This window comes from Sinocyclocheilus anshuiensis, unplaced genomic scaffold (assembly GCF_001515605.1).
Source record: "Sinocyclocheilus anshuiensis isolate Anshui unplaced genomic scaffold, SAMN03320099.WGS_v1.1 scaffold1529, whole genome shotgun sequence".
Taxonomy (NCBI): Eukaryota; Metazoa; Chordata; class Actinopteri; order Cypriniformes; family Cyprinidae; genus Sinocyclocheilus; species Sinocyclocheilus anshuiensis.
Window position 1 is genome coordinate 193,667 of NW_015540930.1, and position 16,762 is coordinate 210,428.

Sequence of the window (16,762 nt, forward strand, 5' to 3'; positions counted from 1 at the left end):
CCATTCATCCAGACGGCTGCGAGAGGGCTCCTCTGGCGGGGACCACTCTAAACCCAGCTCTTCGACCGCTTTGGAGAGGATATGGAGAAGCTCGGCATCCATCCCGTCTTTAGTGGCACTGGGCGCTTATGATGGCGAGGGGGTGGGGTTATTCACCGAGCCCAACAGCTCCTCTGCATCCGTCGCTGCTAATGACATGCTGTCATCCAGCAGCTCGTCTTCACTTCCCCCGAATGAGATCAGGTCGCTCGCACCAGCAGAGGGACGCTGTTCAGACCGGGAGAAAAGGACGGGGGTATACTCTCTCTGCGGCGAGAGCGAGGCACGCGGGATCTGGGCCGGCGTGAGCTTGCTCGTAGCCGATCGCCAGACCCCTTTGCCCCGCTGTTTTTTCCTCACAGGTCCCTGGGAGGAAGGAAACGGGAGGGCGCGGGGGGCGGAGTCGCTCTCTGAAAAGAAAGCAATCCGTGAGTGGAGAGAGGCGAGACTGAAGCTCTCGCAATGAGAGCAATTAGCACCTGTGAGCGCAGCTTCCGCATGGGATTTCCCCAAGCAGGAAACACACTCCGTGTGGCCATCATCGGCGTGCAGGGGGGACCCGCACAAACCGCAATAACAACGTGGCATTTGCAACAACGCCGATGCTCTTTTAGAAGCTCTTTTAGGAGTCGCCGGATGGTGGCAGCGGAACCGGACCGGAACTGCTGCGTCGCTGGAGCGGCGGAGAAGCAGGTCAGCCGAGCTGAGAGGTCCCGATTCCAGCTGCGAAAGCGTGTCTGTTTGACTGACTTGATGCTATACTCTGATTAAAAAGTGTTCCTTTAATTTTTTTGAGCAGTGTATTTTCAGTTTTCATTTTACATTTAGTTAAAGTTTTAGTAATTTATGTGCTTTTGTCATTTTCGTCGTTTTTTTTTTTTTTTCAATTTTACATTTAGCTTTATTTTTATTTCCGTTTTAGTTTTTGCAATTTAAGTACTTCAAAAAATTGAAATGTTGCCTGAAATTCATAAGTTTAAGTTAATGTTTTTTAAGCTTTTCATCCAATATTTGTATTTTTTTTTTCCAACTTTGTTTCAATTACTAAAAAAAACTATTTTTTAATAGTTTTACTTAACAATAAAAAAAAAACAGCTTCTTAAATGTTCTTTTAGACCGTACATTGCTAGTCTCAGCTTCAGACGTCATGCCCATGGACTGACTTCCTGGCCAGAATAAACTGCAGTATGGGCCAGACTGTTTGATGTCTAGTCAAAGGTCTGGCTATGTGAGACTAGCACATTGCTGACAGCTGAGAAGTTTTCAGAAGATGCTTCCTCACACCCATCAATGCGTCATCCATTCACTATGACACACCCGAGCTGGAGAAGTTCTTTCAAAGCCTTGAGCAAAGCCTTCATCAGATTCATAATCCTTGAACCCACCCTCAGCACAACACAAACGCATTCAAAGGCAAACACCTCCTCCCTGTTGCCACTGGCAAATCATGCATCTCAAACCAAGAAATGCCATCGGCAAGACTGAGAGGTGAAGTGTACTATTTCTTGTCTCGACTGCATTTTAACTATTTTAACAGAGCTCGAAGAAGTGTTGGTAAACTTTGTGAAACATTGTGTGACTCTAGAAGATGAAGTGAAATGTACCTGAAGAGTCCTTTAAATATAGACCATGCTTATTTTTGTACTGTCAGTAAGCAGTTTGCTTTTCTCTGAGGTAATGTTGTTTGTCACGGCTGTGGAAACATTTTGAATCATGGATGAAAATATCTTATTTAAATTCACGTCCCTTCTAGCTTAATTTATTAAAGCGCATGTAATCACAAAACAATATCAACGTTCATTCATTCTAATTGCAGTATGGTGACAGCTTAGTCATATCCATAATTATCCCATTATCCCGTACTGGATGAAATGATTTGCAAGTAAAACTGGTAAAAAAAAAAACACATTTTTATATGACTTTTTTCCTCTCTAAATCAGTGGTTCTCAACCCTTTTTAACTCCAACTCCTACTGTTTTCAGCAATAATCTAAGGCCTCATGATTTTTACATTTTTTTGTGATTGATTGGATAAGGATTAATGACCAATTCTTGCTATTACCTATGCTTGCTTATTACTTAAAAAGCAAATATTAATGTCTTATTCTGCATGACCATATTTTAGATCCCTGAACCCTACCCAATACCTAAACTTAAAGGTATAGTTCACCCAAAAATGAAAATTCTGTCATTAATTACTCACCCTCATGTCGTCCCAAACCCGCAAGACCTTCATTCATCTAACAGAAAGTTAGTAAGGACATCGTTAAAATAGTGACATCAGTGGTTCGACCATAATGTTATGAAGCTACGAGAATACCTTTTGTCAGGGTCAGAAAGCTCTCGGATTTCATCAAAAATATCTTAATTTGAGCTCCGAAGATGAATGAAGATGGCTTACAGGTTTAGAACGACATGAGGGTGAGTGATTAATGACAGAATTTTCATTTTTGGGTGAACTATTCCTTTAACAACTACCTTACTAACTATTATTAAGCAGCAAATTAGGAGTTTATTGAGGCAGAAGTCGTAGTTAATAGTGAGAATTGGTCCCCAAACTAAAGTGTCCAAAATATTTTTTACTTACACAATTTCTACCTGATAAATTAATTTAGAGTTTGGCATACTTAGAAAAATGTATATTAATTATAACAATGCCCATGAAGTTAGAAGATTGTTATTAATTTACATGACCTTTCTAGAAGTCTAGAAATCACACTTTAAAAAAAAAAATCTTCCTGGTTTTTCATAGAAAAAAAAACAGTTGTTGAGGGGGTGAATTAAATTATGAAACATCTTCATTTTTAGTTGTTTGGTGTATTTGACTCTTTGTTTTGTCCTATTTTACATAATTTTGAGACCCCCCTGGACCTTTCCGGACCCCTGGTTGAGAACCATTACTAAATCATTTAAGGATAACAAAGTACTGGGTAAAGAAAAATGTATAATTATCAGTGTAAAAACATACCAAACTGTACACAAAATATGAGTATTAAGATTTATTTTAAGTTTCCAGTGCCCAACTGTTCTTTGGTGTTTGTCATTAGTGTGACAATAGAGACAGTCAGCGTTAACTCTCATCTCCATTTCTCCCTAAAGCGAGGCACTGCAGTAATTTCAAATCATTTCATTTTCAGATAACAGTAACTACATTACCTTAGTGTCATCCTCCTTTCTTCGTCTCCTCCTCCTCTTGAGTTTGTTAATTTTGGTAATGAGTTTTGTCGTCTTCTTCCGCAGATAACTGAGCTCCACAACATTAAGAACATTACTCGAATGCCACGAGAGACCAAGAAACACGCAGTGGCAATTATTTTCTGCGATGAGACGTCAAAGACATTTGCCTGGGAGCCAGGTAAGCACTGTCTCCAACTCTGAGAAAAGTCTTTGTTGTAGTGCTGGATTGTATCCAAAATGGCTTAATTTATTCTATATTTCAAGATGTGCAAGTATTGATTTTCACATATCAGGACTATTAGTTTATTCTTTGATTTATTCCTTTTATACCTTAAAACTAAAGAAGGCACTGCAAAGTGTTCAGGTTATTACGCTAGTAAGTGTTAGAAGAGCCCATTGGGATGCAGAGAATATATATTTTTTAAATTGTGTCATAGATTGTGTCATAGAGAATGAATATAGCCAAAGGCAACAGGCGGATCAGCAGTTAGAAAACAAAACAACAAGAGGAAGGCTTAACACACAAACACGTTTGAAATATGAATGAGATACTTTACTCACCATTAGCTTGGCAGCAGAAGGCGTCTATTCCCATGTGTTTTCTTTCCTCTCACACTGTGAATCTTGTAGTGGAAAGATGGCAATGTCAAAACTGATCAAAGCATTTTTGCAGGGAAAAAAAAAACTACACTCAGAATACAAACATGAATAAGCACTAACTTGGTTGCGAAACAGTTGCAGTTTTAGGTGAGCAATGAGCATTAATATTCAGTTCTGGGATTTACCACATTTGTCATTTTACTGGGCCAAATAAAGCATGATTAACCCTAATTAAGTGTAGACCTACCATGTAATGTGTTTGAACTACCATTCAAAGATTTTGGGTTCAGAATTTTTTTTTTAAAGAAATTGATGTTTCTACTGTACACTGACCACTTTAAGGTAAGTGGTTGTAAAGAATTTATTTTAGCTACATTTAATAAAAAAAAGTTGAAAAGTCAGTCAACTAAATTTGTTTATTTAAATGTAGCTAAAATAAATTGATTGCAACCACTTACCTTAAAAAATGTTAGTAAATTAAATGAATAATTATTTTCAGTGTATGCAGCAAGAACCCATTCAATTGATCAAAAGTGTAAGGAAAGAAGTAATATATGTTACAAAAGATGGTCCTATTTTGAACTTTCTATTCATCAAATAATCTTGAAAAACAATTATCACGATTTCCACAAAACGTTAAGCAGCATTCCACTTTGATAATAAGAACTTTTTCCTGAGCATAAAATTAGCATATTATGGTATCTGTAGAATCATGTGTCACTGATGAAAATATGTTAAAATAGAAATGAGTTATTTTAAATTGTAATACAATTTTACAATATTAGTTTTTACTGTATTTTCGATCAAATAAATGCAGCCTTGGAAAATTCTTATCAGACCCCAAACTTTTGTGTAGCTCATGGATATGTATGAATGAATAAATATAAATGGATAAATATGCTTCATCTGCTTTTGTGCATAATATTTCAGACCAAGAACCTGCATCTAGTTTAACATGGCACTAACTGCACAGATAAAATGCTGAATCATGAGTATTATAAATTGAGTCATTCACCAGCATAAAACATCTCCTTTTTTATGTAAATAGCCTTATTTAAATATATTTATAATTTATAATGAGCTGAATTTGCAAAACTCAGCGCTGTTGAATGGAATTATGTTGAAAAAGAGACATTTTAATACATTGTCCAGTGATGATAGCAGCAGTTATTTACCAGATCATGGAATTGAATGTAACCAGGCATAAACAGTATATCCATGGTGCAGTGTAGATGAGCAGCCTTTCTACTTTTAAACAGGCAATTCAAGTGTCTGGATTGTGCCATTAAAAATTATGTCAAACTACACTCTCTAAAATAAAGTTTCCAAAAGGGGTTTTTCACAGAACATGAGGTATCCAAACCTGTTCCTGGAGAGCCACTGTCCTGAAGAATTTAGTTCCAACCCCAATTAAACACACCTGAAGCAGCTCATCAAGGTCTTCAGACTCACTAGAAAGTACTAGGCAAGTGTGTTGGAGCTATTTGGAGTTAAAATCTGAAGGACGCTGGTCCTGCAGGAGAAGAATTGGATACGCTGTCATAGAAGAATCATTTTGGGTTCACAATGAACCTTTCAGTAAATAAACAAACAATAAATAAATAACCTAAAATAACCCCTTTTTATTATTTTTTTAGATTAACGAGTTAAAAATATTTAACACAGTTAACGCAGGGGCAGGGCTAGGGTTGACCACTTCACTCACAACTGCTGCCTCTGTCTCTTTTTTTTCTTGACAAGAAGTGCGTTTATTTAGTCGCAGAACGTCTTTATGACCACATCAAAAGGGAGACGTTTCAGACGCGCTCCAACTTCACTTCAGCGACAGGCGCGAGTCAAACGAGTGTGGAAACGGTACTGGTCTCGCAGTGCGTGCTCATCAATTGCACGAGTAAAAAGGCGATAAAAGCTGCCTTAAAACTGTGCATGCATGTAATATGTTATATATGAGTCACATTTAAGAGCATGTCTCTGAAATGGTTTTCAGAACTGTCCTGGAACACCTGAATCAACTCCTCAGTCATTAATAGAGACAAAGTGGGTCCGAAAAGGTAAAGAGAGTTGAGAGAAAATACGATGCGTGTGAGATCCGCGTCACTTTCAGCAGCGGCAGCTCTTAAAGTGTTAGTTCACCCAAAAATGAAAATTCTGTCATTAATTACTCTCCCTCATGTCATTCCAAACCTGTAAGACCTTCGTTCATCTTCAGAACACAAATTAAGATATTTTTGATTAAATCCGAGAACTTTCTGATCATCCATAGACTGCAACGCAACTACAATGTTCCCAGGTCCAGAAACATAGCAAGGACATTGGTAAAATAGTCCATGCGCTTACATGAAGCGGAAGCAAGCGCATGTGTCGCGATACTCTTTCCACAATGGCAGACGGGATGAGGAGGAGAAGAATTGTCGAATAAAGTGGTTATTTTTGTTGTCTTTGCACACAAAAAGTATTATTGTAGCTTCGTAAAATTACTGTTGAACCTCTGATGTCACATGGACTATTTTACCAATGTCCTTGTTTCTGGAGCTGGGAACATTACAGTTGTGTTGCTGTCTATGGAGGGCCTGAGAGCTCTCGGATTTAATCAAAAATATCTTAATTTGTGTTCCGAAGATGAACAAAGGTCTTACGGGTTTGGAACAACATGAGGGTGAGTAATTAATGACAGAATTTTCATTTTTGGGTGAACTATCCCTTTAAAGCAATAGCAGGCAAAGTAACCTAATTGCACAGGTATAAATATGACATTTATTATAATGGGTTTATGTGAAGATTGTTTTAAGTTCATTTAAATTAGAACTTATGTTTTAAAGTCTAATAAATGTTAAAATTGATAGCTCTCAATTATACTGTAATGTTGAATGGCTATATTCAATGGTTAAATATTAGGGAGAAAAAAACAATTTTATAGAGACATCAGTAGTATTGATATCAGTGATACTGGCCTTCAGTCATAAAACAGATGCTGTTAAACAAATATTAAAAATATAATGTCTTTATGTTGTTTGTACATTAATTTGAAGATTGAAGATTTATTTACATTGAAGAATGTAAAATTATTGCAATATAAAAGTATATTTAAAAGCTTTAATGTTAGGTGGGGTTAATCACGATTAATTTCAGAAAAAAATGTGCGATTAATTCAATTAAATTCAAGTTTATTTGTATAACGCTTTTCACGATGCAAGTTGTTGCAAAGCAGCTTTACAGAAAATTGAAGTTTCTACATTATATTTAGTAATAGCTTATCAGTGGTGACTTTGTCAAATTGATGTACATATGGCAGAAATGTACGGTAAAAATCAATCAATTAGTTAATGTCATGTAATCAAACAGAAGGTGAACACTATTAACAGCAATGGTTATATGTTGCGATCAAACTTATAGCAAACTTTGGTAGTTTTGTATGTTGTCTGAGGGTTGGCATCATCCGAGGAGTTCTGAGGCGTTGGCTTCATCTCTTCTCTGGTTTTCGGTCATCTCAGGTCTTTGTAAGGGCTGGATCCAGACTGAAGCTTGTGTAATTCCTAGTTACATCCCGTGGCAGAAACAGAGAAGGAAATAGAGAAATATTAGCGTAGTTGCTGTTCCAACTAAGCAAAAAATGATCTGTTCAACCCAAGCAAAAGAATGTTAATGTGCATTTGATCAGATGTAACTGAAGTACAAGGTTATGAGATAGACTGTGTGAATGCTTGGCTAAAGAGATGTGTCTTTAATCTAGATTTAAACAGAGAGAGTGTGTCTGAACCCCAAACGTTATCAGGAAGGCTATTCCAGAATTTGGGAGCCAAATGTGAAAAAGCTCTACCTCCTTTACTTTGCTAGGAACTACCAAGAGTCCAGAGTTTTGCGACCTTAGGGAGCATGATGGATTGTAGCGTGGTAGAAGACTAGTTAGGTACGCAGGAGCTAAACCATTTAGGGCCTTATAGGTAAGTAATAATATTTTGTAACTGATACGGAACTTAATAGCCAGTGCAGAGAATGTAAAATTGGGGTAATATGATCATATTTTCTTGATCTGGTAAGGACTCTGGCAGCTTTATTTTGGACTACCTCCAAAACAGTAGATTATGTGTACTGTTTTTTGGTCCAATAAGTAATATCTCTGTCTTATCCAAATTTAATTAATTTATTTTATTTAGTTTAGTAGGTTAGTATAGTTTATTTTAATTAGATTAATTATTTAATCTTTTTAATCGATTGACAGCACTAAAAAAAAAACTTTAGTGCAGTTGAAAAGTTCCATTGATGTTAAAGGTTCTTCATGGAACCATAGATTCCAGTAAAGAACACTTAAGAGTGTACTCTCAAGACAATGCATAATATTTTGTACAAGATGGCAAAATCGTAAGATATCAATATGCCGTTGCTTGGGTGGTTAGGTAAGACTGTCCCCCTATTATAGTTATGATAATGAAAAGGTTTAGAGTTCCACATCCTGCACAGTCTACAACATACAGCAGTATTTTGTGGATGTATTTGCACCATTACCTCACTTTCATAATTACTTTAGTGAAATGGCTGCTAAAACAAGTCCAATAACAGCAGGTTTAATTAATTTTTAGTGATTTCCACCCACAGTATTGTGTGCAAACATGGTCACAAACTCATTAAAACTCTTTTGACCATAAGAAGCGCTGAATTTGTCCTTCGCCTTCAAATTTCCTGTCAAGCTGAATTCCCAGGTAGGATACTAGAGGAGAGAGAGGGAGGAAAGGGGAAGAAATGGAGGAGACGGGAAGGAGAGGCAGTGGAGTGGATGTGCACGGGGAGAGCGGGACGGTGGACCCGCTGGGATATCATTAGCACCTCTGGGGTCTTCCGCACTGCCAGGGGGAGGTGAGGAATGTTCTCCTGAATCCATTTACCATAATAACCTTCCCACCCCCAGCTCTCCTTCACTCCCTTCAGAGGCAGGATATTAATGGGAAATGGGTAGAGCGGGCATAGGGCATAAATGAAGAGCTGAGCGAGATATGGCCATACACTGAGGGTTTAAAAAGTATACGTGCCTTGAGGCTGTTTAAATGAAGAAGTCTTCAGCAGTATCTGTGACACGTTCAAAGACTTTTCTATGCTGGATTGTTGCTAATGTGTCCTGCTGAATTAGATCACCTTGTTGTCCTTGTGGGAGTAAATCACCTTTGAGTCAATGTGGACCTCGGGCAAATATGTGTGTGTGTGTGTGTGTGTGTGTGTGTGTAAACTCTGCTTGTGGCTCTTTTAATTTTGGCACAGGTACATGTCCACGAGCCACCCCCTCTCGAACTTCCCCTTTCTCACAAACTCCGGCCATATGGAGCTTGTGTCCCTCACATGTCCGCCACATGTAGGAACTCGACCTCCCTCGATCCTTCACTTTCACTTCCTCACCTCCCTCTGAGTCTGTCGGGTTACGCCTGTGCTGCTATGACCCTTTTCTTCTCTCTCGCGCTCTCCCTCATTATTACAATAATCGTGTCTATGAGGGCTGCAACTTAAAGTAGATTTAAATGATTTATTTATTAAGATTTCTCATTTTGTTCAATGCTTCAAGCAATTTGCAAATTCAATTTAATAATTAATATCTAATAATAACACTTTACATTTTGCACTAAAAAATGATCAGCCCTAAAATAATATAAAAATAATATGCTGTTTAAAAGTTTGAGGTACAGTTTGTTTTAAATAAATAAATAATGTTATTCAGCAAAGATACATTAAATTTATCAAGTGACTGAAAAGACTTGTAATTTTTTACGTTTTTTTATTTTGAACTTTCTATTCATCAAAGAATCTTGAAAAAAAAAAGTATAATTGTTTCCACAAAAATATTATGTAGCCCAATTGTTTTCAACATTGATAATAATAATAAATGTTTCTTGAGTAATGGCTGCTGAAAATTCAGCTTTCCTATCACAATTATATTTTAGAATTTAAAACTGTTATTTTAAATTGTAATAATAATTGACCATTTTTTTATTGTATTGCATATTTTACTGTAGTTTTGATCAAATAAATGCTGCCTTGGTGAGAGACTTTTTTCAAAAACATAAAAAATCTTACTGACCCAAACTTTTGAATGGTAGATTTTCATAATATAAAAATTCAGCAGAGTATTGCATTCGCAATGCCAAGGTCATGAATTTGATTTCCAGGCAATGCATAAACCTGAAAAAAAAGTATTCCTTGTAATATAAAACATTTTGGATAAAACGTCTGGCAAATGCATAAATGTAAATATTCATTTAAAACCTAAATTTGTTGTTTAAATGAATATTGCTTTGATCCAAATAAAAGCTCTATTAAATACTTGCTTGCTTGCTCTTAGTATGCTCTGCTTTGCCAAATGAAAATGCTTGCCTTTGAAGAATAAAGCGATAAACTGTAATTAAATTAATTTTCCCCCTTCCATGTAAATGCATTTTTCACTGTTCTTTAAAGTGGCTGCACTGACGTGGTCCTCCAAGCAGGGCCCACAGATCCTACTAATCAATAATGAAATTCATTGTCAATTATTTCCATTACCGATTTGTTGTTGCAGCCCTAATCTATTTCATCCATCCTGACCCATTTTCTTGCTCCTAACTATTTATCATGTAGTTCTTCTCATTTCCTGTGCTCTGAGTGAACCATTAACCATGTGAAGATGTTGTGCTGTAAAGTGCTGTGATTCCACCGGGCATCTTTGTGTTTGTGCACATAGCTGCCTGAGCACTTGAGAGTTTGCCATGCTGATGAAGTATTTGTTTATCCAATTTTCCACTCAGTGGGCCCAAAAGTGTGTGTGAATTTAGACACACTTAAAGGTCACCGTCTCAGGAGAGAGGCCATGCAAAAAAAGAAAAAATCCAGCAAAAAGCTTGTATAGAATAATGGGGAAATGTGCACAATGATTTGAGAGTTTAATAAGTTTGATAAAGAGAATTCAAGACGTTATGTTTTTTCCCAGCTTTTGGATCTCTGTGCATGATTTACACAGTATTATGAGTGAAATTATTTGATAAGTGTCTATTGTACTATTTTAAAAAATTCATTTGGCACATTGAATTGAATATTTTGAATGGTGCCTGCTCACATTACTCAAGCAGGCAAAATTAAAATGTCAACAGCCATACAGTGTTCATTTTAGGCTTCAATTACTACAGCTGAAATATACTTAGGGCAACATCAAGCAGACAGCCATTGTTATTCAAACAAGCTCAGCTGAAAACGCAAACTTGACGAGGTCACGAATCTGCTAACAACTACTTGGCACGTAATTAGACAAATCTAATCTCATAATGTTGAGCTTTCAAACCCATGTCACATGCAGAAGCGGTGTAGACCGAGCTCATTTTGTAGTTGGCATATAGTCATAATTTGTGCTCCCTTTCCTTTGTGTGATTGTGCTAAACTGCATGAGGTGCTTCAGAGTGGATGTTGATTTGTGAGGTTCACTCATTAGAATGATGCTCTTCAGAGTCTGCTGTAGATTAGCCCAGAGCTTTTGAAGAATAGAGTAAAAATAAAAAATAAAAAGCTCAACTCCTACAGAATGCTATTTGTGTTGTTCTTTTGTGTGCATACAGGGGCCAGAATATCTATTGCTACACCTGCCAATGATGAGCAAACTGAGAAAGTGTGCCACCCTAAATACTAAATAATAACTGCCTATTAAACTCTGCATTATTTATATTTCTGAAACTGTAAATATATAACATTAACTTTATGTAAAATATCACATCAGATCATATGTACTGTACTATACATATATATATATATTTCAGTTATATGTATTATAATTAATATTTATATCATTTATTTATATTAAATATTTAAAATAGTGTGTGTGTGTGTGTGTGTGTGTATGGCACATAGATGGCACAGAATGTAATCCTACACATTTAATGAATATATGATTGTCCACACTATTCTAAATTTTGTCATTTCATCTGAACATCAACATTTGTGAGGTTAATTGATCTAATTTAGTGTCTCTGGAAACAAAGCAAAATAAAACAAAACAGAACAAAACAAAATAAAACAGAACAGAACAAAACACTAACAACAAACAAAATAAAAAACAAAAACTAACAAACAAACAAAATAAAAAACAAAAACTAACAAACAAACAAAACAAATAGTGATCTATGACATTGTATTATGTTGAATATTAAAGTTTTTTGTATCTATTTGTTAATGAGGGGTTTGTGGACACATTCATGTTTTCATATTTGTGGAGTAATTATAATTAAAATGATATTTATTCTGAGGTGAAAATATAAAAGATGACCCCCCAGAACTGGCACAGAAGGCCCCAAGTGGCATGTTGTTACTAGTGTTATTATGTTTCATTTTAATACTTATTGCAATTCATAGGGCTATTATTCAGTAATTTCTTTAATTACTTTACTGACATCTTTGCTTTTCATTACAACCCATAGGCTAATTGAGTGAAATCATTTAATTTGAATTCATAGTGTTGCAATGGTATATCTTCAATTAAAACATGGACAATTAAATATGTAAATATTCATATGCCTGTATAAACGTCAAAGAATAAATGTACATTTCAGATTAATCTTTTTTTACTGGGATTCTGCTTTGTCTGTCTTCGATTCATCAATTACTCAACTAAATTGTCAAAAAGAAAAATTGAAGTAGAATAATTGATTTAGCATTTTACATTAATAAAACTGTAAAAAATGTACAAATATTATTCAAATTAATATCAGCTTTTACATTTTATAAAAGTTTAGCCAGGGGGGCTTCTTGCCCCAGGTATCTCAGTTGCTTATTTGAATAATTTTACTTTTTGATTTAATGACCTGATTCAGCAAATGTTTCTATTTATTTCCCATAATAATAACATATAGTCTGATGTATCGTCATCCTGCACATGCTTAGCTTATATCTAAATAGGTTACAATTTAAAAATAAATGCACTTTGTTCTTAAGCGGGGCATCGTCCCCCATCTTACCCTATATAGTGTGATTGTAATAAATAGTAAAGTTCACATAAAAATTAAACTACTGTCACCGTTTCCCCTCATGCTGTTGCAAACCTGTATGGCTTTCTTTCCTCCATCATTGCACTTTTTAAAAATGGTCAGTAGTTCTGTTTTCTTTAGTTGACAGCCAGGTTTTACTCACATTTGGCACTCGGCGAGTATTTTTAGACACTGTGTCCACACCTATGAACTTGACTGTCTTATCTGCCTGTCCGTCTGTCACTTCTATATGTCTGTCTGTCCATCTTTGTGTCTGACTACTGGCTGCTTAGTTTTAAAGCAGAAAGCATTCAATATATTCTCAGAAAGGCTGAGGTGGTCGATGACTCATCAACTAAATGCTAAATAAAGTGCTAAATCTGTAAATGTGTTTTCCTCCTGCTTGTTGCAGTCTCTTCATCAGCTGTTCCTGTATGTTTGCATATAAAAATGATGCTGTGGATGTGTGTGTCCGTCCACAGAGCTGGAGGCCGAGGAGTGGTGGAAGTTATTGTGTTTGGAGTGTCTGGGCAGCAGACTTAATGACATCAGCCTGGGAGAACCGGACTTGTTAGCAGCAGGGGTGCAGAGGGAACAGAACGGTCAGTATCCAATTAGAGCCCGGCTTTTTGCGTGATTTTTCCTCTTGTACTCCCTAAATGATTCTATTACAGGGTCCAAATGTGTTTGTTAAACACAGTCCGTCCAGGTCTGTTCTCATGTTTATAAATGATCTGCTCGGGCCAAGGTTCTTTACTAAGCGCTAATGGGCACCGCCGTGCATCAGAGTATCAGCCCATAATGAAGCTTGTCATAGAGATGGATGAGATTATGGCGCAGAAGAAAAGCAGGATGAATGCTTGTGGAACCTCTGCGAGAAAACGCTTAAGAGAATGAGTGAGAATCTTTAGCGAATGCAATCCATTTCTTTCTGGAATGAATGAAGCAATGTGTGGCCAAACGGCTAAATTAAAGCACTGGGTCTAAAAGGGTTTCACTTCAGGACTCTTCACATCAGGTGACAACCCAAAACAGTACCAGGATTGTTCACTGTACAATAAACAACAACGAAAATAAAAAAAAAAACATTAAATTATTAGTATAAATAGTATTCATTTGCATTTGTTGTTGGTGTCTGCCTTTGGCTAGTTTCTACCAAGCGACAGGTGAATTTGCATCAAAATACAGCAAAATGAGCATTTGCTCAACAACAAAAAAGATACGAGGAATGTTTTATCCTCAAAAAAAAAAAAGATTAACTACTCATGCTTATATGGATAGTTTTCTTTTTTTTTAAATATATAAAAAATTATATGATTTTTTCATTATATATAAATATATAATATTTAGTGTATGGAAATTTATAACATATATTTTCATTATTTTTAATAATTTAATATACAAATATTTATTATTCAATTTTATATTAAATATAAAAACTATATAATATCAAATATTTAATATTTATTTATATTAAATAAAGACTATAAGAACAATCTTGAAGCATTATTGAATTTAAACATATTATATTATAGTTTATTAGACATACAGTGGGTACGGAAAGTATTCAGACCCCCTTAAATTTTTCACTCTTTGTTATATTGAGTGAAAAATTGAAGGGGGTCTGAATACTTTCCGTACCCACTGTATATATTATATATTATCTTGTCACGTTATTTGCATGTTGTTATTGCAAATAGTTAAAACAACAAATGTATTTCTTTTTATAATATCAAATTAGAAATTTTATTTTATTTTATTTTATTTTATATTTTATTTTATTTTATTCCAACAAACCCCCAGTCTGCAGTAGGCTTGCCGCGATAGACGGTGCTGACGGTGATACCGGTAATGTTACAAACGTTTCTTATTTATTTGGTTATATATTATACATGTTTACTTAGCCTATTTCCAGTTTTGTATACCTATTTAAACTTTATGTAAGTTATTTGTTATTTTATATTAGGCATAGCCTGCCCTATAGCATGGTGTATTTTTATTTGTTTTGTTAATAAAAGTTCTATGTTTATATATAGGCTAAAGTGAGTTTGACGTTGTATTTTGTTGATGCATTCAAGCAATTCAAGCCGAACTGCTGCTAATTCGAAAGTGAAAGTAAAATGCGCACGGCGCTTTTAAGCTATTTAAAAGAGAAGGAAAGCGAGGAAACGAGGGAAAATTCAAACGAACTAAAAATGAACAATTGCTTTACGCCGAATTGCCACGGTTTGAAAGTGAAAGTAAAATGCGCACGCCGTTTTTACAAGATATTTAAAAGCGAAGGAAAGCGAGGAAAAGAGGGAACGCCCCCACCCCCACGGTGATACCGGTATTACCAGTGTTGTCACACATCGATTAACCGGTGGGAAAATAGAACCCTAGTCTGCAGTGCTTATGACTTTTTATTCCAGAGAGATTTTATATTGAATATAATGTTTTCTGTGACTATAAAAACAGTCCTGACCCACACGTTGAGAACCGTTGCTTTAAGGCAACTGCATCTCCTCCCAGATCAGACTGTTTCAGTCTGAGATGGCCTGAGTTGTGTCTGTGTTTATGTGAGTGTTTTTTTTAAACATAATTCAGAAAATCAATACCAGTTCATCTCCAAGTGCTGGCGAAGCATTCAAGCATTAAGCTGCGGCAGACACCGTATAGAGTGATCATCAAATTTTTTTCAATCAAATGACAGGCAAATATTGATTTGTTTTCATAATGAGAGCGCAATGTGTATATGATTATATCAGCTGGAGGTCAGCAAAATGATCGTTTCTCCACTGTTCGACAGCTGAGGAATAACGAGCAGAGAGTTTGCCATTTGCGCTTCAATTAGACCCCTCTAACGGCGGGCTGCGATAATTAAATCAGAGTTAATTTTCACAATCCCTAAAATAGCCCCCACATTACATTGCCTCTTCCTCCGGAGAGACACATAGCTTATTTTGAAGCATTAGGTATAATTAGGCACTATTAATTTGGATTATGAAGTACACCCTTGTCTTTTTGGAGATAATTGTGATGGTGTGGTTACTCCAGTCGTGGTTGGCTCAACTGCGGCTCTATGGCAACAATCTGTTGACCTTTGTGCACTGCAAGAGCCGTATCTGCAAGAAGAGAAAATAGTCCGTCGGAAAAATAATAATCATGTTAGATGGCACTGTTGAGATGTGCTCGAGATTCCCAGCCGTACCCTTTAATTCTCTGTCATCTTTAGGCAGAGCAGAATCTTTCAGCTGCTCAAATAAAAGCTGTTTGAGATGTCTGTAAATATGACAGCTGAATGGACTGTACCGCCACAGTGGTTGCCCTTTTTTAAGCAAATTTAATTATTATTAAAAGAAATGTTGATCAAACAGCAGTCTGCAACCTTTTCATATCTGTTAAAGAAACTATTTACCCTGTTATGAATTTTCTTTAACATAAAACATTGGTAATTTCTGTCAGTGTAAGCTGCTATTGTTGCTGAACCTTTTTGAGTTATTTACTTCATTTACTTCCTTAAATAATTAATTATTAGAGTTTTTATTATTTAAAATGTCACTTTTGCAAAAACCCCTTCAGCTTCATGGCTCCAATCTGATATATAAAAGCTACTTTTAGTGATCGAATCAATTTGCCAATGGAAAAAAACTACTATCTACTATATACTATCTACTACTGATCTATTTTTTTCCCCTCCATTTAAATATTTGTAAAGATGTCACATGTACAGATGTAAAATAAATTGTGTTGTGAACACAATTTCAATAAATATTTAATACATCATAAATAATATTATATTATATAATTAAATTTTTTATTAATTAATTAATTAAATATTATATAATTATTATTTTCATTAATAGCTAAAATGAAATATTTTGACATTTTATTATATTTTATTTTATTACAAATACACTCACATCCTCAAGAGTTTTTCTTTGTTCAAAGCTTTCTGCATCTGAAGAGATCAAATTAAGTTTTTAATTTTAATTTATACAATGG

The 16,762-nt window shown here is 35.6% G+C and overlaps 1 protein-coding gene across 1 annotated transcript in view; it reads left to right on the top strand.

The window, feature by feature from the left end:
• The window catches only part of LOC107689434 (docking protein 6-like), a 111,914-nt gene that overhangs the window by 77,455 nt on the left and 17,697 nt on the right, over nt 1-16,762 (top strand). Inside the window, exons 3-4 of the mRNA XM_016487407.1 lie at nt 3,279-3,393; nt 13,261-13,380. Coding sequence (XP_016342893.1) covers nt 3,279-3,393; nt 13,261-13,380 — 235 coding nt within the window. The remainder of the gene's footprint in view (nt 1-3,278; nt 3,394-13,260; nt 13,381-16,762) is intronic.